General features: G+C 41.7%; 1 protein-coding gene across 16 annotated transcripts in view; it reads right to left on the bottom strand.

Moving 5' to 3' along the window:
- Positions 1 to 27,711, bottom strand: part of CREB5 (cAMP responsive element binding protein 5) — a 489,069-nt gene that overhangs the window by 320,937 nt on the left and 140,421 nt on the right. For all 16 annotated transcript variants that reach the window (XR_015162484.1, XR_015162487.1, XR_015162485.1 and 13 more), the window contains one exon: positions 20,926 to 21,047. Coding sequence is in view for 13 of the 16 variants with exons in the window: in XM_086396401.1 (XP_086252527.1) it covers positions 20,926 to 21,047 (122 nt within the window). In the remaining 3 variants the exon portion in view is untranslated. The remainder of the gene's footprint in view (positions 1 to 20,925; positions 21,048 to 27,711) is intronic.

The following is a 27,711-nucleotide window of genomic DNA, read 5'->3' as shown; positions in this document are numbered from 1 at the left end:
TTAAATACCACACGTAGAGAGTAGAGGGCCTCACTGGGTCCATAATATTCATGACAAAAGAGAAAACAAGAATGAATGAACTGAATGGTTCATGCCTGTGCTCCAATTTGGTGTGGACCTTGAACATATCCATAGTCTCCCCTGGGCCACTTCCCCAGAAGGACCAGGACTGGCAGCCAAGCAGCGCCTCTCTAGTGTGTAGCTGGCTTTGAAATTTCCAGCATGCCCAGGCCACATGGCCACGCAGACTGTGTTTTCCAATCAGGCCAAACTTGCCTAAACTATGGACTCATAGTTTGGCAAGATCAACCTTGATGATAGATCTGCCCCAAAGAAGGTTGTTGTTTTTTTTTTTACCAGCAATGTTCTATAGTAACCAAAATTCTGGTGGTCCTCAACATCCAGACACTGGAAGAAACATATCATTCCAGGAAGCTACTTAAATGTCAAAGAAGACTATGTAAGATGGTATCTGTGAGATCAGCAATTCTGTGGATAAATAACTGAGGAACAGATGACTGTGTTCTAGAGATGATAAAGTTTCACTCCAATCTGTTCCATGGGAACTTCTATTACATTGCTTGGAAGAAAGCATCCTTGAACAATTCTTCTGACCTGGAAGTCAGCCTAGCCCACATCTGCTAAACCTTCCTAAAAATAAATAGTGGGTATACTCAGTACCTGGGTAGTGAAAGGAAATTTGCGGGAAGCTCTGAGACTCTGGATTTATATAAGAATCACCTATAACAACAAGAGACTATCTCCTGCTGGGTATGGATCATAGACACCAAACCCACCTCTGAGCTGTGACTAAAGCCTTTGGAAGGTTTTAGTCTCTTGGCCCACCGCAGTGATGAAAGGCACTTCTGAATCACAACTACCACTTAAAATCCAGTAAAAATTTTGGGAACAGTGTATGTGCTTAATTTCCATCACAGATTTGGCACTAAAGTCTCAGCAGCCTCTGATCCTTGGGTATACATATACTGAAGGGGAAGAAAATAAGAATTATTGAGCACCACTGCATTCACATTGCAGTGCTTTACACAGCAAGTTCATCCATCTTCAAGAACACCTTATGCGATAAATAATTAGCTTCACCATCTTACAGTTGAGAAGACTAAGGCTCACCATGTCAGGTTACTTAACCTACCTAACCTACCACTCTACCTCACACAGACATACACACAATAATGCATTAAGAAATCTTTAGCTTTGGCCTATTTTACTACTACAGCACAAAACACTTTATTGTAAATGCTGACATCTTAAATGATACCTTATATATACCAATGACTGACAGGTATAACACACTGCTGAATGAACAGATGAATTTCTCATTCACAGCCTTCTTGCTTTCAATTCAAGATTCTCTACACAGTATTGCTATTAACCCATAACTATGTTCTTGGATAACATAGATTTAAGGGACTAGATCTGATAGACAGAGTGCCTGATGAACTATGGACAGAGGTTCGTGACATTGCACAGGAGACAGGGATCAAGACCATCCCCATGGAAAAGAAATGCAAAAAAGCAAAATGGCTGTCTGGGGAGGCCTTACAAATAGCTGTGAAAAGAAGAGAAGTGAAAAGCAAAGAATAAAAGGAAAGATATAAGCATCTGAATGCAGAGTTCCAAAGAAGAGCAAGGAGAGATAAGAAAGCCTCCCTCAGTGATCAATGCAAGAAAATAGAGGAAAACAACAGAATGGGAAAGACTAGAGATCTCTTCAAGAAACTTAGAGATACCAAGGGAACATTTCATGCAAAGATGGGCTCAATAAAGGACAGAAATGTAATGGACCTCACAGAAGCAGAAGATATTAAGAAGAGATGGCAAGAATACACAGAAGAACTGTACAAAATAGATCTTCATGACCCAGATAATATCGATGGTGTGATCATTCACCTAGAGCCAGACATCCTGAAATGTGAAGTCAAGTGGGCCTTAGAAAGCATCACTACGAACAAAGCTAGTGGAGGTGATGGAATTCCAGTTGAGCTATTGCAAATCCTGAAAGATGATGCTGTGAAAGTGCTGCACTCAATATGCCAGCAAATTTGGAAAACTCAGCAGTGGCCACAGGACTGGAAAAGGTCAGTTTTCATTCCAATCCCAAAGACGGGCAATGCCAAAGAATGCTCAAACTACCACACAATTGCACTCATCTCACACGCTAGTAAAGTAATGCTCAAAATTCTCCAAGCCAGGCTTCAGCAATTCGTGAACCGTGAACTTCCAGATGTTCAAGCTGCTTTTAGAAAAGGCAGAGGAACCAGAGATCAAATTGCCAACATCCGATGGATCACCGAAAAAGCAAGAGAGTTCCAGAAAAACATCTATTTCTGCTGTATTGACTATGCCAAAGCCTTTGACTGTGTGGATCACAATAAACTGTGGAAAATTCTGAAAGAGATGGGAATACCAGACCACCTGACCTGCCTCTTGAGAAACCTGTATGCAGGTCAGGAAGCAACAGTGAGAACTGAACATGTAACAACAGACTGGTTCCAAACAGGAAAAGGAGTACGTCAAGGCCGTATATTGTCACCCTGATTATTTACCTTATATGCAGAGTACATCATGAGAAACACTGGTCTGCAGGAAGCACAAGGTGGAATCAAGATTGCCAGGAGAAATATCAATAACCTCAGATATGCAGATGACACCACCCTTATGGCAGAAAGTGAAGAGGAACTCAAAAGCCTCTTGATGAAAGTCAAAGAGGACAGTGAAAAAGTTGGCTTAAAACTCAACATTCAGAAAACTAAGATCATGGCATCTGGTCCCGTCACTTCATGGGAAATAGACGGAGAAACAGTGGAAGCAGTGTCAGACTTTATTTTTTGGGGCTCCAAAATCACTGCGATGGTGATTGCAGCCATGAAATTAAAAGACGCTTACTCCTTGGAAGGAAAGTTATGACCAACCTAGATAGCATATTGAAAAGCAGAGACATTACTTTGCCAACAAAGGTCCATCTAGTCAAGGCTATGGTTTTTCCAGTGGTCATGTATGGATGTAAGAGTTGGACTGTGAAGAAGGCTGACCGCTGAAGAATTGTGTGGTGTTGGAGAAGACTCTTGGGAGTCCCTTGGACTGCAAGGAGATCCAACCAGTCCATTCTGAAGGAGATCAACTGTGGGTGTTCTTTGGAAGAACTGATGCTGAAGCTGAAACTCCAATACTTTGGCCACCTCATGCGAAGAGCTGATTCATTGGAAAAGACCCTGATGCTGGGAGGGATTGGGAGCAGGAGGAGAAGGGGACGACAGAGGATGAGATGGCCGGATGGCACCACCGACTTGATGGACATGAGTTTGGGTAAACTCCGGGAGCTGGTGATGGACAGGGAGGTCTGGCATGCTGCGATTCATGGGGTCGCAAAGAGTCGGACACAACTGAGCAACTGAACTGATGTTCTTGGATATTTTTCATCCTCAGTCATCCTAGCTCTTTCATGAATTAGCAAATTTCTTAAAAGGAAAATGGATACTGAAACTCTTTAAGATGTCTCTCAAAATGCTGTAGAAGGCACTTCAGCTCTCCTTGCCACAGATAAACCAGGTAATTTTGCTGCATGAAGACATTCATTCATGTACGCATTCATGTTCATTTATTCACTCATTCTAATAATTCTTCATGAAACTTCTTCCACAAGTGAGGCAATGGTGCTGGGAGTGATGGAAGGGGTAGGCAATACCTTGCAACAACATGGCTTACGGTCCAGGGCAGATGGGAAAATGCAGTAAATATGAGAACATGAGATAGGCAGGGAGAAGTGCCGTAAGAAGTGCTTGAAAAGCAATGTGGGAATTCAGAGGAGGCCAAGGTCGCATCAGGTGAGGAGGAATTAGAGAAGGCTTCATGGGGGTGGCATCTGACATAGGCTTTCACAGATGGGTTAGATTTGGTCAAAGATGAGCGGAGGGGAAAACCTTTCTGGGTGAAGATAACTGTGTACGTAAGCACAATGAGGTGGGGAAGCCACAGATAGATTTAGGGAGTAAGTGACAGTTGCTCAGTCGTGTCCAACTCTTTGCGACCCTGTGGACTGTAGCCTGCCAGGCTCCTCTGTCCATGGAATTCTCCAGGCAAGAATACTGGAGTGGGTTGCCATTCCCTCCTCCAGGGGATCTTCCTGACCCAGGGATCGAATCTGGGTCTCCTGCATTGCAGGCAGATTCTTTACTGTCTGAGCTACTAGGAATTTAGGGAAGGGAGGTCTTATTCCACTTTTCTGGAGCAGAAAACACATGAAAGAAAACAACACAAAAAAGAAAACTGATAAATTAAGTAAGGGTCAGGTCATGAAGAATCCGCAGCTAAACTGAGCTGCCACAGTCACTGTTACTTCCATTGTACCCCTGATTCCACAGGAGCTTAGGACCCATCAAGAAAGCCAAACCTACCCCCCAGACCCTTAGACTAGCGGCTCCCCTACCAGAACATTGCCTTGGCACCTGGCCGACCTAGTACAACACCTGGGACATATTAAGCCTTCAATAAAAGTTTGCTGGATTGAATCGGGAGGACAGAAGAGAAATATTTCCAGTGGAGGAAGTTGAAGTTGGAGAGAGGTTGATGGCAAAGTTTTCTTTTAAAATCCAACGGTTAAATATAAATATAACACTGACCACAGCCTACGTTTCAGAAATTACTCTATCCTGCTGCCCCGATTCCTATCACAGCCAGAAATAATGGTGTAGCAACCCCCATTGCCCAATCCAAAGCAATGTCCTAAGAGAACACAGCAGCATTCTCTTTAGAGTGCTCTCTCCTCGGGGGCAGTCATTCCCCCGGGTATTACTCTATTAGAATCTAACGTAAATTCCAAATACAGCCCCACTCAGCAAATGTTCATTTTATTCCAGGAAAACAGAGGTCATCAGGACCAGGCAAGGAAGGAAATGTCCCACAGCAGGAGCATGTTACAACACTAGAGATGAGAAGATTGTCCGGGTCTGGGTTGGACCGGGAATTATGTATTTTGGTAAGCAGGGCAGTGGGGGGGGCGGGGACTGTGTGACCTCAGTGACATTGATAAATGTATTGTGGAGAGAAGCAGCCTTTTTTTTTTTTCCTTGAGATTTCAGGGTCAGCTGTGTTACTGCAGCCACTGCTACAGAACATGGAAGAATTTGGGGCTGAGACTGGAGGCCTAGAGGAGAATTTTCAAAGACCAGGGTAGAGTGGGTGGGTGCACTCAAGATTTTTTCATGTATTTGTGCAGATCAAGCAGAGCATGATGCTTTGCAAAGCTTCTACTGAGCATTTTTTAAAGTAAATTAGCACATATGTTAAAACACACAGGTACCATAAGGGGATGAAGATAGAGGCAATAGAGGTGATCTGAAATAATGGGAAGCACAGGAATTTTCCAGCTGACTCTGTGTGTGTGTGTGTGTGTGTGTGTGTGTGTGTTAGTCTCTCAGTCGTGTCCGAATCTTTGCAACCCTGTGGACTGTAGCCCGCTAGGTTCCTCTGTCCATGGGATTCTCTAGGCAAGAATCCTGGAGTGGGTTGCCACTTCCTTCTCCATCCAGCAGACAGACCTATGTACAGATACTGGATCTGCAACTTTGAGCTTGGTCACTTTCAGTAAACTAAATAAGCTTTAGCTTCTTATTATGTTAAATGAAGGTAAAAACACTCATAGTATTGTTGTAATGATCAGGGAATAATGCAAACAAAACTTCTGTCACTGTGTCTGACAAATAGTAGGGACCCATAAATGAATGGTAGTGAATTTTATGATTACTAGTTCATAATCTCAATTCCAATTCATTTGGTGTCAGGTTTCCCCACTATGTCTAAATTTGTATAAAATGGGCTTTTCATGTATCTTTATCTCTAAACTCAGTTTTCAGAGAAATCACGAAAATTGAGTTGCAAAGAAACTCAGGAGTCATAGACCCCAACGTGGATGTACTCCTACAGGATACATTAACATCCTTTCCTAAAACATCTTCCTTGCATGCAAGCTCTCTCTGTGCACCAAAATCAGCCCTAATTTATATGATCAAAAACACAAGATTCTGGGGAGGGAGGGTCATAGAAACACTCTGAAGAATGCCAAATTAGATTCACCAATACATGGCTTCTCTGTGGAAGATAAAAGACATCCATTAATTTGGTAAAGGCTATCACTGTTTAAAAAATCTATTAAATACAGTGATTGGCACAATAGAAGGGGTTATAAATAAACAAATCATGCAATTATTACTGTTTGAATTTTGGCAAGATAATAAAAAGAGCAGGGGTATAATCAGGAAATAATAGAAAAGATCTGCAAGGCACCCCTGCAATTAGTGATAAACAGAACTTGGCTCCAAGTTGGAGCCCCAATATGTCTCTCATTAAAGAGCCCTGGGACCTGTTCCTGGGGCAGACCTCTGCTAGCTTGGGGAGAAGTGAGGTAACCAAAATGTCAGTGCACACTCCCCCGTATTCAGATAATCTTTTACTACAGTATTATAACCACCTGGGCTGAAATGACTACCTTATGCTGAGTGAAGACCAATCCACAGTCTTCCGAAACTCTAATTGAGATGTTTCCTGTTCTCAGCTTTTTGACTCTTTCCTTTGTAATACCATAAACACACAAACACACACACACACACAGGCATTGTGCAATGGGCCCCTTCGCTCATGTTTCCTTCCCCCTTTCACCTTCTTTTATTAATGGTACCTCTTAAAGAGATAAATGCTCCCACACAAGTGATACCACTTAAACAGATAAATAGTCCACACTGGAGAGACACAGAGAGCATGAGAGAAAATCCTGTCTTATTAGACTAGAAACAGACACACTATATTAATGCAAAAAAATCAGCATATGGTTCTAATAGGCTTTCTTAAAATGATTTATCAGCTGTGATTAAGCCCTCAACCAGCATGTCTATCTTCATAAATAAAGCAGAAGTGTACCTTGCTCTCAAATGTATCTGCAGTATCTTATTACCTAGCCCTGCACAGTGCACTCCACTTACAACACGGCTCTGGGGAGCCAAGAATTTGTGTGCAATCACAAAGTGTGTGCTCTAAAGAGACTGCCAAGATTTAGGACTCTTATCTCTGAGATAGTCTTACTAAAAATCCATTACAATGAAGGTTTATCCCCTCTCTCAGTGCCATGGAGCTCAGCATGGCTGAAATATGAACAGGTAATTAAAAGGATATGCCTGATTTTACAGTGAGCCCAGTGACACAGAATCACCAAACAGCTGTTGGGAAAGGCATTTGGCACGGGGCGCAGGTTACCTCTATTGGGGTGTGTGAGGGGGAATGTAGAAAACGAAGACCACTTGAAGAATCAGAATTGGTCTCTTAATTCTTTTCTATGGAATGCAAAGACAAATGAAAATATTAGTTATCTTGGTCTAGACCTCATTCTCTGGCTGGCTAATATGGCAGATGGTCTCAGGGTCACCCATGAAAAGGGCTTGACAAACATCCCCCACCCCCAACAGGGGATGAGGAAGTCAGGGCTAGGACTTCCAAATGAAGGAGCAGGAGCTGGGTGAAAGAGTTGTGAGCAGAGTAAGCCATCAACAAATGTTTGAGAACTATAGAGAATCAACCATTCCATATGCACAGGGCATGGTTCTACTGGAGTGGAATTTACTCTTTAATTAAAAGCCAGTAAGTCCAGAGGACGAATAAATCCCACAGAGTCCAAGTAAAGTATTTGACTGGCAAACTTCCTTTCAAGCCATTCCTAACATACACCCAAAGCCTCCGTCATATTCTCTCCCTTCTAACACCCACCTGTAGGCTCAGATCAGAGACATATAGGATGTCCCCTGTTCTGTAAGCATTTCTCGGGCTTTTCTCTGTACTTTCAGTTTGACCAAGATAGAAATGTGTGATCTCCGTGTTCTCTGACAGCCACAAACCACTGTTGATTCACGCATGCTTGTTGTAGCATCATCAGATTCTGCCGAAAGGCAGTAGACATTAGGAGGGGCAACACCAAAAATCTCACAAGAGCAAATAGTGCTTGGACTCTTCAACCAATGTTATTAACAGATTTTTCTCTGTAAAATGCACCCGGGTAGCTATAGTCTGTGAATGTTAGACTCAATTAGGAGAACGGCACTAATGAGGTCAAAGCAGCTCCTCTCTCCTGTGATCACAGACTGCACCCCTGGCCCTGGCCAGCTGTCTGGCAATATGTGCTTCTGGTCACAAGGGGGTCCATGGGAGGGTTTGTGTGTGTGTGTGTGTGTGAGTGTTTGTATCTGTGCACATCCATCACCGTTAATGGGAAATCACCCCTAAGTTCACACCCAGTTGAGGGACAGATCAGGCATGCTGCCTTCAAAATCAGAGGGCAGCAGGCAGCTGTACTTGGGACATCAAAAGTCTCTTTTATCTGGTGTTGAACTGGACACAGGGAGCAATCCACAGTAGTAGTCAGAAAAGCAAGGACTTATTCACAAAGCCTAATGGCCCACTTTGCCTAAGACATGTACTTGTGAATGTGTGCATTACTATGATACAGATAAAAATGTCTAGCAGAAATCTGGATCAAGGAGCTGTTCCCCTCCTCCCGCTGTGCAGGGGAGAAACGCTCTTTGATGCTGCGACATCACTAGTGCTGAGCTGACTCTGTGAAAGCACACTTGGATTTCTGGCCCAGAACCCCTTTCAGGACACTTCTTTAGGGCAACAGCAGAAAAAAAAGTACAAGGTGAGACGCAATTGTAGTATGTGAATCTAACAGCATCTACTTAAGAATTAGCTTTATTTTCTATGCTCTAGATATCAATATATTTGAACTACGTATGTCCAAGGTAGCTAAAAAGTCCCGTTTACTGGTGAGAAAATAAAGTCACACGTGACTTTTAGAAAGTGATGGGACGGAGTCTGGATTTCTTGCTCTCATCCTAAATTTAGACAACACTCCGCCTTACTTCTCCACAATCCACACCGGGGCTTTTGCAGTGAGTGCAGGAGGAGCTGGGAAGCCATTTTCAGGGGGACCAGCCGCACAGAGATAGCAGGGTGCAAGTCACATTTTGGCACAGCACACCACAAGAGAGGCTGCCAGGATTTGGGACTGTGTTGCTCCCTTTCGGTCACTTGGGGACCAATCAAATGGGGCTGGAAGGGTGGGGTTCATAGGCACTCTGCATCAGAGAGCACAGCAGATTCCAGGCTTGCCCTGAAAAGTACAGGAATGCCTGAACCAACTGTGCCAACGAATCCAGCAATTGCTCACATTCATAAATCCTCTGGGAAAGTTCCTAAGCTCTGTGCATAGCAAGAAATTCCAAGAGAAGCCAGGAAGGGGATGACTTCTTTGAGAGCGGCTATGATTCAAAATGCCGGGCACTGCATCATCTGTAGTCAATCACCTGGACAGGCACACAAAAAACATGACTGCTTTTCTTCTTTGGGGACTGGACTGTCTGCAGAGCCCAAATAAGTCCCCACCCAAACATAAAGCCACAGAGAACAGAGGCACCTGGCACCAGCTCTGGCAGGAGCGGTCAGCACTGTGATCAGCTTTCAAAGTTTTCATGTAACAGATGGTGTGCTCTGCCCGTGACTCAGATCTCAGGGATGCTTGGGCTGCAGCCACATGGAACCCAAATGCAGGGTTCACCCCACTTCACGAAGAAGACTGGGGAAGCATCCACCAAGCCAGATGATGAAGGGAGAGCTTGCAGGTGGGAAGATCCATCCTTCTAGCACCAAAGCTGTCCAATAAAACAGCTCACATTCACCTTCAGGTCAAAAGGCAAAACATCATCTATGTACACAAGAGTCTGATTCTGCCAGTGCTAGTGAGTTTTATTAGAAAACGTGTCCTTAGAGGACACACTGAATGTAAAGACCTTTCAGCATTTCATTTCACTCTAGAGACAAATGAGAAACTGGCCCCATCAGATAGAAGAGCCCCAAGTTCACCTGGGCTAGAAATAGACTTTCATATCCCAGAAAGCAGAGAACAAAGGGAAGCCCAGCAGTGTTCTGGGGAAGACTGCAGTCGATATTCCTGGGATGTGAGGATCATCCTAGTCCTAGAGTGAAGCACCAGCAGGTGACACTGTGCCTGGCTACCCAGGGAATGTCCTGACCCCACTCCAATCCAAATAGCTTATGAGCCCCTTTGGGTCAGCAGGACAGCCAGCTCCTCGAAGTGTAGGAAGGTGTTACAAGGGGAGAAAATCCACCATTTCATAAACCCCTAGGCTTTTGGGTTTCGGTGGTAGTTGGTTTAAACAAGGAAAATGTCCCTCCAGGATTCTGGCGCTAAAATCAGTCAATACCCCAGGTTTGAGTTGACAGTCAGTGTGCTGGAAATATGGACAGGAAGAATGTATGGAATCTCAGTTCCTGGCCTCAGCCTTATCAGTATGGAAATAACTTAACAGCACACAAATGCTAAAGCGGAGTTCCCAGAGTAAATCACTCCCATACCTGCTCCTAACCACACTTAACGTTCACCTGGATTTATGAGATGATGGAAGCAGAGACTCTCACAACTATTATATTCCTTTCCTTTTCTCTTTCACGGGGTCAATTTTTTTCTCATGTCTTTGTGAGGGGCCCAGGTAAGTGATTCTTAGCTGCAGACTCTCAGCGCCAACTAACATGTGGTCCAATTTTCTAAATGTGAGTGTTGTTTTTTTGCCTAGAACAGAAGCTTCATCTTTTAGTCATTTTGTTTTAATCCAGCCCAGAAACCAGATCTGTTTCCCTGCTTGCTTTCAGAAGCATGAATGCAGGGCCTCATGGAGGACAAGACTCACTCCCTCAGCAGATGCAAAGCCGCCTGCCCCAGGTACACACCCACCAACCCATCTGGTGGGTTTTGAGTTCGGAATCACTCATAGCTACAAATAGATTCTTTCAGAGGACAGTGTCCATTCGCCATTGTGATTCCACTTGAGTTAGTACTTTGAAATCCCAGCTTGGCTATACTACCTTCTAGACAGGTAAATAGTGACTATAATCAGCTGAGATCCCAACCAAACCCCAAATGGGAAAACTACCCCATGAGAAAGTCTCCAGCTGGGAAAAGCTGCCCTTTTCTCGACTCTTAAAGAGAAGAGATTCGTAATTATTTTAGTGAGTAGCCTCCCAGACAAATAATTCAATCGGGCTAATTTTCAGCTACAGTCAGGCATCCTGATGGGAAAGCAGGCCAAACAAGCCATCTGCACAATCCGAGTCTGGGTTGCCTGGGGAGCATCAGGGCTCCATTGTGTTTGGGGCCATTTTCAGCTTCTTTTCTTAGTCATTTTTTAAGTGCCTCTTCCCATCCCACCCCATCCCTGCTTTTGTGTGCGTTCGTGTGGTATATGTGCTCGATCGCTCAGTTATGTCCAACTCTTTGAGGCCCCACGGACTGTAGCCCACCAGCCCATGGGATTTTTCAGGCAAGAATATTGGAGCAGGTTGCCATTTCCTACTCCAGGGGATCTTCCTGACCCAGGGACCAAACGCACATCTCTTGCTTCTCCTGCACTGGCAGGGAGATTCTTTACCACTACTGCCGCCTGGGAAGCCCCATCTCTGCTTAGGAACTTCTAGATGCAGTCCATGCATAGAGTCTCCTAGAATCAAAGCTGTGTTTAACAGGTCCCAACGCACTCCCTTTTATACTGATGACATCCTACACCAACCCCTCTACCTGTTAACAAAGACAATACCTGGAGGAACTTTCAACTTAACCACAAGTAAGAGGCAAACACTTTCAACAGCAATTTTTTTTTAACAGATAAACATTTCAGTTTGTTTCCATTTGTTAAAAAATACATCTAATTTTGTGATAATACTTAAATCTAGGTATCTCTTTAAAGTTGGGTTAAAAGTCAAAACATCTTAGAATGCTCAGGAGTAACTCAGTAGGAAGTAATGACGGGCTAGACTTGAAGTGATAGAAATGGAAAATAAAGAGAAGACATGAGGACACTGGCCTAAGGAAGTTGATGGGACCCAGTGAGGGGGGCAATGGATGGAGAGGAGATAAAGCTGCCCCCTAAGATGGATGAGGGCTTCCCAAGTGGCACTAGTGGTAAAGAATCCGCCTGCCAATGCAGGGGTCATAAGAGACACAGGTTTGATCCCTGGTCAGAACGATTCCCTGGAGGAGGGCATGGCAACCCGCTTCAGTAGTCTTCCCTGGAGAATCCCTTGAACAGAGGAGCCTGGCAGGCTGTAGTCCATAGGGTCGCGCAGAGTCAGACACAACTGAAGGGACTTAGCATGCACGCACAAGGTGGATGAACTGTGCCTCTGACAGACCCAGACAAAGGGTGGGGCTCATCGTGGCCATGAGTTTGTACAGGAAAGCTTTGGGCACAGTACTGGGCATAATGAGTTATAAACACCAGGGGCATATTCAAATGAGAATGCTAGTAACAGCTGGAGAGTAGAGATGCTGAGGACTAGATGCACAGATAAAGGAACTGTTGGGTAGAGTTGATGGTTGGGTTATGAGAACCTATGAGTTTTCTGAAGAGAAGGGGTAAACAAAACCACCTGGAAGTGGATACAGCAAAACACAAGGAAATAGAGAGAGGACAGAGAAGGTAGGAGAAGAGCCAGAACACATCATCCCTGCCGCTGGCCCCCTCTAATGAGCACCTATCAACTCGTCTTGTCTCTAAGTAGTTTATTCTTCTGTATTTAACATGGGGAACATAGCACTGCCATAACCACCTATAATTATTCCCTGTTAACAAAAGGGACCAAAATCAAAGTTATCATTAACAACATGTTCAAAATGTCAGATGTGTCAGATGTGCTTCAAAGGTATAGAAATACTTTGATTATTACCATACCTAGTCACAACTGAACAGGAAATCCTGGTGTGAGAAAATACTGCTGTATTCCTCAACATTTCCAACACAAATAGGGGTTCCCAAAATCAATGCCAAGTTTCCTCTAGCAATCTTCATGCTGTATCTTTTAAGCCAATCTTCCAAATCTCTTCTACTTCTCACCTTCAAATGACAACATCAGCACCTCTTAGGAGAATACTCATTTCTGCATGGAATGAATACAAATCTTTCTAATCAAACTTAAGCCTCTGAAAACCTCGTTTGGTTCTCAGAAAGATTCGGGCAGATACTTCAATCTTGCCAGAACAAACATCATGTGAAAGCAAATATAAATAAGACCCATGACAAAAAAGAAAATCAACTCAAGGACAATAAAATCTGCCATTCACAAGCTAAGAGACATTTATTTGCCATTATAAATACCACCATTCCCTAATAATTTGGCTCCTAACACTGGCTAAAGGCAGAACCATGAATGGACAGATGATTTAGCATTAGAAAGTAAACCTTCAGTCTCAAGAGATGTTTGTCTATAATGTGAAGGTTATGTTGTGAAGACTCATCCATTAAGGTCCAAGTTAGACAAATATACAAACTGTCTAAGGGAGGAGATGAGCAAACTCCCAGTACCCATCTGGGTCAGTTCTCCTCCAAGCCATAGGCCTTCCTCATCATTCATGTAAAAGGGACTTGATTTTATGTGCTCACTCTTTGCAAGGCAAAGATGATGGATTTTGCAACTCTGAGGATACCATGACTTTCCACCAAAAAAAAACAAAACCCTCACATCACAAGACAGATGAAAAAAAAAAAACAAAACTCTATGAGTTGTTTTCCATTTCCACTCCATTGTAAATTGAGGCTGAGCCTGAGATCACCTCATGATTCGTGGACATATGTGGAAGTGGATACCAACTCTTAATAATCTCTACTGAGATTGTGCTCATTAATCCTAAATCCCAGGGAACCAAAACTCATGAACTAGCTTCCAGTTCATCCACTGGTTTAGTCATTCCCCTGAGTGGGAGGCAAAGACCAAGCCAACTTCTCTTCTAGCATCAAATTCCATCTAAGCTGAGGGCAAAATTTAAATCTATAAGGAGAAAGCAGAAAGTGCTTACATGACTAGTGAGCTGAAATGGAGGAGGAGGACAAGAGAATCCTTAAGATATAAGGGTTAGATTTTCCAGTTATTGGGGTGGGGGAAGAAATAGGCCGTCACCTCTCATAATGTTCCCAATGGGTGTTTCCTTTCAGTCATGCTGATTTTTTTTTTAAAGGCACGAAAAGATGAAAAACAATTTCATCTATTAGAATTTAGAGAACATGGTGGCATTTTCAAACCTAGGATAAAACCAAGTTTAGATTTCAGAATTTTCTTTTTCTCCAGACTTGTAAGGCATGGGCTGGGGAGAAAAGGCAGGGAGAGGGGCTGTATTGCACAAATATAGAAGCAACATATTAACATAACTGGAAATATACAGCTGTTGCAAGTTTTCTCAACTTGCTATCTCTTATTTTTCACCTGGTGCCACCCACACGTTGCCACTCACACCTCCCCCAGAGAGCAACCATGCCCACTAGTAGCTGATACAGCAAGACTGTAACGAAGGCGAAGCACCTCCCTCTCTGTGCTCTCTCCCCAAGTAACTGGTGGTGTCGGGTAACATGATTTCCAGGTACAGAATATAATCAGATTGAGCAGCTGACTTTTCTGAGCTGAGGCTGACCTGGCCATGCCCTGTTCCATGACTCCTGTTGAGCTGGGATCCAAGATCTTAAGATTGTAGCTTGTCCCCTGTTCCCATGTGTTAAACAGTCAACACCCTCTGGGAATAGATTGCACTTTTCATCATTTGGGTAGGAATTCTAGAGGATGGAAATGTCCTAATTTGCTATTGCTGCATCAGCATAATGAGTCAGATTTAGGTCCTAAGGGAGAATAACAACACTTAGCACTTATATACTGTGCTTTTCATCTTCAGGGTCCTTCACTATGTTAGGCTGTAATGTTATATTTCTCTCAGCAAGATAAAGGAGTTCATTTCTAGTACTTTCAACTCCTCTTACACACACACACACACACACACACACACACACAACTGTTATCACATGATGAAGCTATCTCCTCCTAGAGAGGCACTGTTGGAGCTCTTTTGTAGAAAAAGAAATCAAATGTGAAAGGTCAATTGATACTTTAAAAAAACCTTTTATTTTTGTTTTTTCCACTGATGTGGAACATGATATCAACATGCAGATTGTCAGTTACTGGTATCTATTCAGTATTACTGCCTGGGTTCCCATACTTAACTCTCCATGTCTCATAGTCTTCTATGTCATCTTTGACCACTGAGGAGAATTGAAGACTGTCTTGGAGGATTCTGGAGGACTCTGCCAAGTTCCATACTCAGACCTCTTCTCTGCCTCATCTCCATTCACCCCTGCCCAGGTCATTCCATTGAGTCTCATGCATTTAAACACCATCTCCCAGGTGGCTCAATGGTAAAGAATCTGCCTGCCAGTGCAGGAGACATGGGTTTGATCCCTGAGTTGGGAAGATTCCCTGGGTCAGGAAGATTCCCTGGAGAAGGAAAAGGCAACCCACTCCAGTATTCTTGTCTGGGAAATCCCATGGATAGAGGAGCCTGGAAAGCTACAGTCCATTGGGTTGCAAAGTAGCTGAACACGAATTAGTGACTAAACAACAATAACAACATGCCAATGACCCACCAATTTATATCTTTAGACAGGTCCTGTATGACATATCTATATATTCATCTGCCCAGTAGATATTTCCACTTAACAAGTTTGCAAACAATCTCCTCAATTTGCCCTGCAAACTTTTTTCTCCCACAGACAACTCCATCCTTTCAGTTGCTGCTGTCAAAAACCTAGTTTTATCCTGAATTCCATCTATTACTTCCCAGACCTAATCCATCACCAATTCCTGTTGGCTCTATCTTCAAATTAATCCAGAATCTAACCACCTCTTCCATCTGCACCTTGGACCAATCTGCCATCATCTTTAACCTAGATTCTTTGAACACCCTCCTAACTGGTCTCACTTTGCTATTTCCTTCCAACAATTTACTTTCAACTTGGCAGCCAAGTAAACTTTCTTACACAGTAAGTCCCCTATATACAAACCTTCAAGTTGTGAAATTTCAAAGATTCGAACATGTATTTGCATGTCCAATCATGTCGGTTAGTTCCCATGTCTGGGGTAATACTGTCACATGTGTGCATCCTCTACAGGTGGTTGTGCTTTTCTGTACTTTACCGTAGAGTACTGTATAGATTTCAGTACTGCAGTATCTTTATTTCAAGCCAAGGATGTCCACAAACATGTATAAAAGCAGTGGTGATATAGCTGGCACTGCCAAGAAGTACCAGCTGTTGTATTGTACTACTGAACTTCTCAAGGTACTGTACTGTAAGATTTAAAATATTTTCTTTATTTGGGGGGTTTGTTGTTTATGTATTATTGTGTGAAACCTATTACAGTACAGTACTATATAAGTGATTGTGTTAGTTGGGTATCTAGGCTAACTTTATTGGACTTAGAAACAAATTGGACTTAACGCTCTCTGGGAATGGAACTTGTTTGTATATAGGAGATCTGCCGTATGTAAGTCAGATGCTATGATACCTCTCCTTACAGTTGTCCTATAGTTCTAGGCAATGGCAACCCACTCCAATACTCTCGTCTGGAAAATCCCATGGACGGAGGAGCCTGGAAGGCTGCAGTCCATGGGGTCGCGAAGAGTCGGACATGACTGAGCGACTTCACTTTCACTTTTCACTTTCATGCACTGGAGAAGGAAATGGCAACCCACTCCAGTGTTCTTGCCTGGAGAATCCCAGGGACGGGGGAGCCTGGTGGGCTGCCGTCTATGGGGTCACACAGAGTCGGACACGACTGAAGTGACTTAGTAGTATGGTTCTCCATCTCACTCAGACTGAAGCCTACTCAGCTTTCTTGGATATGATCCTGCATGCCCACTCTGCCCATCACTGCACACCCTGCTCTTTGCTGTTCCTCCAGCGAAGAGCACCTCCAGCCTCAGGGCATTGCACTTATTGCTCTCTCTACTCTCCTCCCCAGTCCACACCTGGTTCTGACTTCTTCCTCCTTCGGGTCACAGCTGCATGTCCACTCACCAGTGATGCCCCCTAGATCACTCCCTAAACCTCCCTGTGCCCCTTCCCTGAAATGTTTTTCTCTACAGCACTTATCACCTTCGGACATGTTACATATGCTAATGTTTTTACTTGTTTACTGTTTGTCTTGCCCATGAGAAGTGAGCAACCTGAAGTCAGGGATTTTTTGTTTTCTGTTTTAAAATCAGCTTTAGTCCATAGCATATTCACCAGTGCCTTGGACAGTGCCTAGCACGTGAAGGGCTCTCAAAAATATTTATTGCGTGAATAAATGATGAACAAAAGTTTCTCATCTGTTTCAGGACATGCACTAGCCTGACTAGGCAAGTTGAGATCCGTGATACTGCTAGTGAGGCATGCTCTTTCAAGAGAAAAAGTATATCTCTAATTAAAGAGTTTTGAAGCTATGGGTTTATGCTAAGGTGGAAGGTTGAGGCAATTATGGAATGCATCATCTGCTATATAATACATGCTGTGGATACAGACACTGGGGCTTTTCCATTGGTCATTACCTGCCTCTAGCCTGTCCTCACTCTATACATATATTGAGATGCTTTTGGAAATGTATCAGGATTAAAGATAGTCTGTCGAACAGACTTTTTCCTGACAGACGGGCTAAACAACGATCAGCTCCCTATTTGCTCTTTGATAGAATTTTCTAGACCAAACTTCAGCTAGAATTTTAAAGGTGGAGGAAAGGACAAGCTCAGTCTTTCTAACATTTTTGTATAAAGTATTTAGCAAGTTCAAGCAAAAATCTTTTTAAACCAAATTTTCCATATAAACAAATCCATCTCCCACTTTACAAAATAAAACTCGCTGAGGGAACTAATGGGTTTCCCAAGTGGCGCTAGTGGTAAAGAACCCACCTGCCAATGCAGGAGACATAAGAGACATGGGTTTGATCCCTGGGTTGGGAGAATCCCCTGGAAGAGGGCTGGCAACCCACTCCATTCTTGCCTGGGGAATCCCATGGACAGAGGAGCCTGGAAGCCTATGGTCCATAGGATCACAAAGACTCAGACACGACTGAAGTGATTTAGCATGAGGGAACTAATGCAAATCTTCTATTAACAGTCTCAGAGGAAAATAAATTCAAAGAGAGTTGAAATGTAGAATTAAAAAGCAATTGTTATCTGAATGTGCAGCAAATGGGACGAAGGAGGAGACAGAACTTAATGATGACAAGGTATGCCCTGAAAAAAGAACTTGTATTCCAGGACTTCCCTGGGGGTTTGTTGTTTAAGACTCCATGCTTCCAATACTGGGAGCACAGGTTTACGCCCTCATCAGGGATCTAAGATCCCACACGCCTGCCAACCAAAAGATATTTTTTAAAAAAGAACTTGTATTCCTACTATTCAAGTGGGGAACAAATAAATGAAGCAGGAGCTGGTGGTGACAGTGTGCCAAGAATGCTGGAAGCTGGAGAAATGTGGATGAAGGGATGAGTAGAAATATGTTGGCAGATGAGAGAGCATCTCCTACTCCTCATTTCCCCATCATGTGGCTTCCAAGGAAATCACCAACACACCAACATACACAAGAAGTCACCAACACAGCTCATTTGGCCGTTGGATGAGTCACCCTGCCTCAGGCCTCAAGAAAGTGCCTACTTGTGTAGTCATGGCCACTGAGGCTGGATTTGGCCCACTGGTTTGAACAAGGCAGTGGAATAACAAACTTCGACAGTCTGAATGCTTTCCAACTTCCAGTGCGTGCAAGTGAAGTTGGGGTGTGAGACACTGGTCATCTGAGGGGCCCACCCCAAAACCATGGGGGAAGCTGGCTGCAGGATCCCCCACCCACATACCCTTCTCAAAGTCATCACATGACTAATGTTGCTAAGAGCAACATTGGAAAGAGAAGAAAAACATAGTTCTTCAATGGCAGTAGTCCTCCTCAACTTTGTTTGCCTGAATATTTTAACACTTTTTTGTAGTCAACTCGCAGAGACTCAAAAGCAACTCACACACACACAAAAAAACGTAGATCATGAAAATGTCATTCTACATTAAAAACTGGGACCAGAGGAAATATAAACTGGAACTGAAAGTCTAGTCTGTGGGGAAGTAAAATGCTCATTACCGTGTTCTAAAAAGTTCTCAAAGTTAAAACAGTCAGTTTGGCCTCGTGTTAATCAAGCAGTCAAAGCAAAAAGAGAAACAGAACTGGTTTAAGAATTCTCATGTCCACAAGGAGAAAATATTTCGGTTCCTCAGGGGAAGCAAACCATTTCCTGGAATTCAGATCTGTAAGAATTTCCTCCCCTGGGGCTTCATATAGGAGATGGTGAGTACTATGCAAAGAAGATCTAAAACCACAAGCCCATCATGGGCTTCTAAAGCTGCTGTTCTTGGTAAATATCTTCAAGAAAATCAAGGGCATACACTTGACTAAAACCCTCCTGTCAGAATGAAGACAATATGGACCAAGTATACACCTTACTTACAGTTCGGAAGAAGCCAATCTTAACTATCTCAAGGAATGAATGAACTTAATCTCTCAGTTGTCTACATATGTCATGTCCATCAGGAGAGCTAAATTTATTACTCAACCAGAGTAAATTTACTAGACTTTTTTGTTCCTCTCTTCCTTGCTATTTTTATGGTTTTTAAAAATCTATTTCTATTGCAATGAAATATAGAATGCATGCCTTCTATTTTTATTTAGTTAAAAATTTTAAGTACTCAGAACAGCATCTGGCAAATAAGTGCTAAATAAGTGTTTGTTTTAAAAAAAGAAAAAAAAGGCCCTTCACCACTGGGTTGGGGCTGGGGAAGTAGGAGATGGTCAAGTATGAATAACTAATTATAAATAAAATGAGTTGCTTGAGATTTTATATCCCTCTTGTAACCTATTTTCAGGATTTTTCCTAAAGCAATACAGACTGAATACAGACCCTTGGCTATTGTGATGTGAGAATGTGACATGAAAAATCTGGTGGAGAGGGATTATTATAATTTCACATAGAGGGAGATTCAAAGGTTTTGAAACACTTAGAGAAATATCAGAGCCTTTTAAAATTTCTTCTCTGGATGGAACAGCTGGAAATTCAGAATCCATTACAATGTAGCTGGTACCTCCTTTCAACCAGCTTTCACAGTTTAAGTCTCTGGTCACAGGATATGTCTAATTTGTTGTTTAGGACATTGTGGGCATTCAATAATGGTCTATAAAAACAAACTAAAAAATACTAAAAAGCTTCATTATCTTATTTACTTGTGCCTCCATTTCTTTTCCTTAATCTGATACAGTGATTTTTAAATGCCAACACAACAATAAAAAAAAGAGTATATTCTGGAGGGATTCATAAAGTAGATTTTCTACATTTGTAAGAACAAATAATGCACACTTATAGTAAACCTATTATTTTCAACAACAACAAATACACGATACTATGACCAAGAAGGAACTGTGAAATGCAGTAAACAGACACCAGGAAGATGACAGAAATCAGACAGTTATAGCCTGGGTCAAGATCAGATGAAATCCTCTCTCCTACTGCTATGATCCTTCACTTGTCATCTTACCCTCTGGTCCCTGTCTTCTGCACTTACCACCCATACAAATCTTGCTATTATTCAGCAAAGTAAAACAACTAGTTTTGAATGGAAAATTCCATGAGTTTATCTGACTCAAGTCAAGAATAATTATGATCCATGCTGATGTATGGCAGAGACCACCACAACACTATAAAGCAATTACCCTCCAATTAAAAAAAAAAATCAGGATAATTTTTGGCTTGAATTCCATATTTCATATAATCTGCTTTTCCCATGATTTTTCTACCACAACCAGAGATTCATCCATTAAAAAAAAAAAAAAACATAAAGCACTTGTAAATGGATAAAATGCTGTTTTAGAGCCACATCAGCACAACAATGCCACCTAGTTTCAACACAGACGTGTCTAGCAGGTACTAGAGAAAACACTTGTCCAGGCATCCAAGTGAACCTACCCGCTTGCTGCTCTCTTCCTCCTGAGCCTTCCTGAACTCATGCTCTAGGGAGCAGTCCAACTCACTGAAGAGCCCCACCTCCTCGCAGTTCTTCAGGAATCTCGTTGGGGTTGGAGTTTGATCTGAAAACAAAGACCAAGTGATTAGACAGGGAATCTTTTCCTCAAAAGCCAATGGCATGCACGACCTAAATTCACTAATCCCCTCCACTAGCCTTAATGACGATGCCGAGTGGCAATCCATAACTTTCCAGCCCTTTACATAAAATTAGAATATGGAATAAAATAAAACCATAAAGCCCAGAGAAAGAATATGATGTGTAGGGGTTCCCTCTGGAAAACTTCAGGTGAGGAGATGCCACTGTTGACTTTCTGGGGTTCATATCATTTGAATACATGTTGCAATGTGTAGAACTTTTTAATTGGAAAAAACAATTTTGCTAAAATAAGGCCCCCAAAAATCTAGAGTCAATGTTAAGCCTGACTTTAGGGAGCTGGGAGGATAAAATATTTAATAAATGTTTATATTAAACAAAAAGAGGGAAGCACTTATTTGATTCCTTTTTCTTAATGGAGAATAAAGATTTAGCAATTCTCTCTGTCATTTTGAGAGTCACAGAAGGATGATGAATGGTTCCAAGACAAACACATTCAGCTTCCATCTCTCAAAAATTATTAATTTTATTTTCCTCTGCTATAGCCAAAAGAATGTTCAGAGAAGACATTTAAAAAGGAATAGAATTTCTTTCATATTCTTGATGGTCTGGAGAGTTTACTACTTCAAAAACTGGAGGATCTGAAGCCACTGTTTGTGTCTTAATATTATGTACACATTCTCTAGACTCTAGGTCTCACAAGATCCTACAAGTAAGCAGGGTAGAATCACACTTTTGTAATTATTAAAGATAGTTATATTCCTAGTAAAAAGTATACTTGCATGAACAAGAATAAAATTGTGTTAACTGCACTTCTCTCAGTAACAGAAAATTAAAAAAAACAGAGAGGACCACTTCCCAGTGGGAAGCCTGGCCATGTCAATTGTTTTGCAAGTGAAGAAAACTGAAGCTCTGAGTGAGTAAGGGTCTTATTCAAGATCTTCCGGGTAGATGTAGCAACCCTGGTATTATAACCAAGGGCTTGGTGCCATTTCCATTATGTACATGCATTATTCCCATCTGAGTCTATGGCAGACACTGCTAGATGGATTACACTTGTCCAGCAATCGACATTCAGCCTCAAATCTCTTTCTGGACAGTCCTCTAAGTCATCAATACCAGTCAACTGCAGAAGGTCCCCAAGTTGCAATGAAATTGCAGTTGCAGCATCCTCTTTATATGTTCCTATATGACCAGAAACTAGAATCCTATTTCATTTTCTAAATCATAAAGAAAGTAGTTAATTTTAGTAAATTATCCACTGAAAGTCAAAGAATAATCTTAATATCTATGAAGCTGAAAAAGACTTGATATTTCCATTTAATGAGCCTTTCCAAGGCAATGTCTCCTGATACACTATGGGCATGGGGCTTTCCTACCTGTTAAAGACCCAAATGGTTGACTTGGATTCAAATGCAACAAAATATCTACCTGCATTCTTCCCCATTCTTAGTCTACTCTCCAAGATACTGAGCTCCCTTTGTAGTACATGGAGAGCCAGTAGGAGAGCCAGATGATTATAAATTGGACAATACAGATAAAAGATATGCAAAGGATTGGGTTTTGCTAAAAATGGTTTTATTAAAATGTACATTCATGTATTAAGCTATACATATATTCCTACATGGGCTTCCCTAGTGGCACTAGCATCAAAGAATCTTCCTGCCAATGCAGGAGACATAAGAGATATGGGTTTGATCCCTAGGTTGGGAAGATCCCCTGGAGGACAGCATGGCAATCCACTCCAAAATTGTTATCTGGAGAATCCCAGGGACAGAGGAGCCTGGCAGTCTACAGTCCGTAGGGTCACAAAGAGCAACTTAGCAACAACTGAAGCAACTTAGCACGCATGGACACATATACCTACATATCCATACATATCTATAACAGTTATATATACCACACAGTGTTATGTGTTTATAAGAAAATTAGTATTTATGCAGCATTTTGCAGTTCACAAACATTTTCACCCACATTGTCTAGACTCAGATCTCACAAGATCCTATGAGGTAAGCAGGGTACATATTATTTTAAAACAGGAGAAATAACTACTTTGCACAAGGTCACATGATTTATAACCATCTTATCACTATTAAGTCCTCTCTTACCTATGACCATAATCCTTTCTCAATCTAAACCCCATGCTTTGCCCAGACTCTCCTTATAGGTCCAAAGGTCTTGGGTACAAGAGTAAAAGACAACACTGACAACTCAGAAATCTAGATTTGATAATCGTGTGATTTAGGGAAAATTACCTACATTCTCTGGACATGCTCATCATCTTTCAAACAAGGTTTGAATCATAAAATCACCACCATAACTGGGTTCCCTCGAAAGTCACTGTAGTAGGTCAAAGATACATATGACCATATAAAGAACAGTAGGACAGGAACACCAGTAACAACTGGTTAGATACTAGAAATTGGGCCAGAGTAAGGGCTAGCAGAGTTTTATAAACAGAGGGTGTAAGTGGACAAGAACCGAGAGTGGAAATAAAAGTGTGTGTGTGTTCATGTGTATAGCTGTACATTTATTGGGTGGTTATTCCATTCCAAACTGTAAATAATCTGCCTGCCATGCAGGAGACCCAGGTTCAATCCCTGGGTCGGGAAGATCCCATGGAGAAGGGAATTGCAATACACTCCAGTATTCTTGCCTAGAGAATTCCATGGACAGAGGAGCCTGGCGGGTTTTAGTCCATGGGGTCGCAAAGAGTAGGAAAAGACTGAGTAACTAATCCTTTCACACTGTTCCATGCCAAACATACTGCTAAGTATTTTGTTGCATCATTTCATTAATTTTCACACCAACCACATTAGGTAAAAATTACTTCTTCCATTTTACTTACAAGGAAACTGAAACTCACCTTGGGCACCACTTAGAAAGAGAGTCATATAATTGTATTGGTAATGAACAATCCTTAAAATCCTTGGTTCTTCTGAAATATCTTGGAATCATTTATATCCTTCACACAATAGAACTATACTACTATACTACAAGCCTACAGGCTCTTCACTATCCAGAAAGAACATTTTTGTGACTAAAAAACCTGAGAAAGTATCACATAACAGAACTGAAATATTAGACCACTTGTCATCAATAGGAATTTAGTTTGCCAGGTTTTATTTTTCCTTTTATTTCTCTATGCTTCTATGTTGGAGATTTACAAGTTGAGGGCCATGATTCTGGGTAAAAAGAATAGTAATCCTAGAAGCTCTATAAGACTCCTGAACTCTGGGACAAGTTCATGAGATGGTCCATAAAATTGAATTCAGGTTGGCATTTGGGGATCCAAGCCCCAAGCAAAGTTGAGAGATGTTTTCTATCTTTGCTAAAGCAAAATTATTCCCAGATACCCACATACACCCACATACATCAACAAAGGAGACTGAAGGAGCATGGTACAGGGTAGCAACAGCGCCATCCATCATGATGAACATCTCTGCAGCAACAGGGAGACCAAGCTGTGGAACAAGAGGAGCCATGGGCAGTAAAGACAGCTGGCCCCCTCCTCCCCAGATCCAAAGACCCAGAGGAGGGCCCCAGAGTTGTTACCAAATGTGACTTTCTTTGCTGTATGATAAGAGTGAAGGGAAGGCAAAACATTTATCTATATTCACATTTGGAATAGATAAGGCACACTGTTCTGAATATTTAATTCATTCTCTTCTTGTGAATGAGCTATTCTTTCCAGTTACAACAGGAACCAGAAAATGGAGCTTAACTTTTGTTTTAACATTTATTAGAATTAATACAGGGTCTCAAGTCATCTTTGATCCCACATGGTACCAGTTCCAAGTAAGCCAGGAAATGTGCAAATCTTCAAAAGAGGGAACAGCTAAATCTATCAGCAGCTTAAATAAAAGAGGCAGAGTTTCTTGGCCACATGAATGCCTTGTCAAGTAACTATTCCAGCTGAGATCAGACCAGAAATAAGTGAGTAATATCCATGGCCAAAGTTAAAATTCTTGTAATCTATGCCTTATTTAGAACCAAGAGCATGCACCAGTTATCTATAGCGGCAGCAGTTTCTACGTCCTGAATAACAGTGACTGATGCTCTATCTGTGGATAATATCGAAGGTGTGTTCAGTAGTGATGAGTTAAACTCCAAGGATTTATAGGAACTGGTTCCACTCAGAACTCAGAGTTGACATGATCATTTAAGGACTTCTGCTCTCCTTTCTTTTAGTGCTTTTACTCCAGTGGGGACCATCTGAATGCAAGATGGAGACTCTCAATCCCAAATCTCAAACTAAAAGTTAGTAGTTTTTGAGTCTGAATGCTACCTGAGTTGTAGCTATAACCTTTGTAAATCTGCATTGGAGCTGCAGCTTGTGCGCCACCTTCTCACAGTCTACCAAGAGCACATCAAGCCAAGGTCTCAGGAGACCTAGACACCCAGGGCCAGTGCAAGCAAGAAATCATAGCCTCTTCTACTCCTCTCAAGCATCCTTGGGGATATATTTACCAACCAGACAAGAAAGATTTGCACCAAAAGGGATAAAATATCTTTTGTAAAGTTTGTCATATTTCAATATCTACTGCCCTTCCTGGAATGATGAGTCTATTTCTTGAAAATGGAGCATCTTCTCATAAAATCACTGCCTCTGTAAATAGCTCAGTAAAGGACATTTGCCAATAGAGCAGAGGCTCTATTTGCCCATCTTCCAGGAAAAGGATCACAAATGTGGCATTATGAGTTAGGAATTTACCCATCATTTCTATGATAAAAAATCTTGCATCACATTACATCTCACCTGGGAAGGACCACAAGTGTATGGCTAGAAATATTAGGAAAAAAAAGCAATTCACTAAGTTTTCAATCAATCCATAGTCTGCCTACCATCAAGTGCTTCAGCCCCAGCAAATATGATTATTCCAAAGACTAAATGACAAGCACAAAGCTAAAGCATGAAACCCAATTCTTAGACGCGCCAAGTTCTAACCACTGGATGACCAGAGAAGTCCCCCTTTTTTTTCCCTAAGAAATTTCTATATATTTTAAAGTTTAAAATTGCTGTCATAGTATATGTGTACATGTGTATTTTGCTGAGAATAAAACTGTCTCAACAGAAAAAAATAAAAATAAAAAAAATAAAAAAGTGTTTAGTCTGGTTTACATTTAATAATAGGTTGCTACTTTATTCAGTTTCAGAGCTGTGTTTGAGTTATATGGCTGTCTATGTTTCATTTTTTTATGATAAAAAAGGCAAGATGACAAGTCATCAATTTAAGAAAAAAGGAAAAGCAGATTTCCCATCATATACCAGAGGAGAAAAAATGTGAGTCACCTAAGCAAAAATTTTTTTCCTATTGGTCTGATAATCTCAGTTATGGTATTACTAAAGGACTCTATAAAGTAATTTTATATCATTCTGTATTAAATTGATACTATAAAAGCCTCACTTATTCAGACAAGTTATTAGAAAGATCAGTTTGAACTAGTGATCATTCTAACTGTAGGGTATTTTTTAAAAGGCAATGCATTTTTATAATTTGTGTGACTCAATTTCAGCCAACAAAATATGGCTTAATGGAATTCCTTAAGAATCTGCTCAAATCAATAGAGAAAAATATTAGAAGTAGCCTATCTATTTTAGTAAGAGTTAAGGCAATGGCACCCCACTCCAGTACTTTTGCCTGGAAAATCCCATGGATGGAGGAGCCTGGTAGGCTGCAGTCCATGGGGTCTCGAAGAGTTGGACACGACTGAGCGACTTCACTTTCACTTTTCACTTTCATGCATTGGAGGAGGAAATGGCAATCCACTCCAGTGTTCTTGCCTGGAGAATCCCAGGGACAGGGGAGCCTGGTGGGCTGCCGTCTATGGGGTCTCACAGAGTCGGACACGACTGAAGTGACTTAGCAGTAGCAGCAGTGTTCTCAAAAAAGGCATCTCTCTTAGAGATTTTTAATATTCTTTTTATAGTCAGATTTATCCCACTATTTTCAACCAATGCTTTCATAGAAATATTCTTATCCTTTACCTGCATTTTAATAGAGTTCTAGTTAAGAAAGTTTGCATTAAATGAATTTTAAAATACATGATCCTTCATAAGAGCAATAATCAGTAACAACTGACAGAATTCCACAGAATTCTAGACAGGCTTCTTTGCAACAAATGTGCCTTTTATTGAGTGTGAATATACAATAGGAGCAATAGGGTCCTCTCAGTGACACTGACATCTGTCCCAAGAGGCAGTGCTCCTATGGGACAAACCAAAGCAACTCTGGCTTTTAACGATAGCTGTGGGATACTTAAAAACTGACCTGGACTGGGGTGATCCAGATCAGTAAGAGGTGAGACACACTCTCACACTCTTGGCTAGCATGCTGCAATCCATTTACTGTCAAGGTAGAGAGCTGGTGGACTAGACACCCTTAGAGAGGATATGAGTCAACCAGAGCATGCTCTGATAAGGGCATCTCTTACAACACATGGTTCCAGAAGACAGTGGTATGGATTTAAAAATACAAGTATATTTTCCACACCTGCATACTATCAGCCATGGCCTAACCCTAAGTGTTCCAACAGCCATTAAGTCATAATTTTAATTCCGTTTAGAGGAGCTAAGCCAGTAAAAAGTGTTACTAACACTGAAACCACGTCTTTGCTGGCCACGTAAATGA

This window comes from Bos grunniens, chromosome 4 (genome assembly GCF_055505025.1).
Source record: "Bos grunniens cultivar Pamir isolate PY7600 chromosome 4, Bosgru_T2T1.0, whole genome shotgun sequence".
NCBI lineage: Eukaryota > Metazoa > Chordata > Mammalia > Artiodactyla > Bovidae > Bos > Bos grunniens.
The sequence above is the reverse complement of the archived record's forward strand: the minus strand, read 5'-3'. Positions and strand labels throughout refer to the sequence as shown.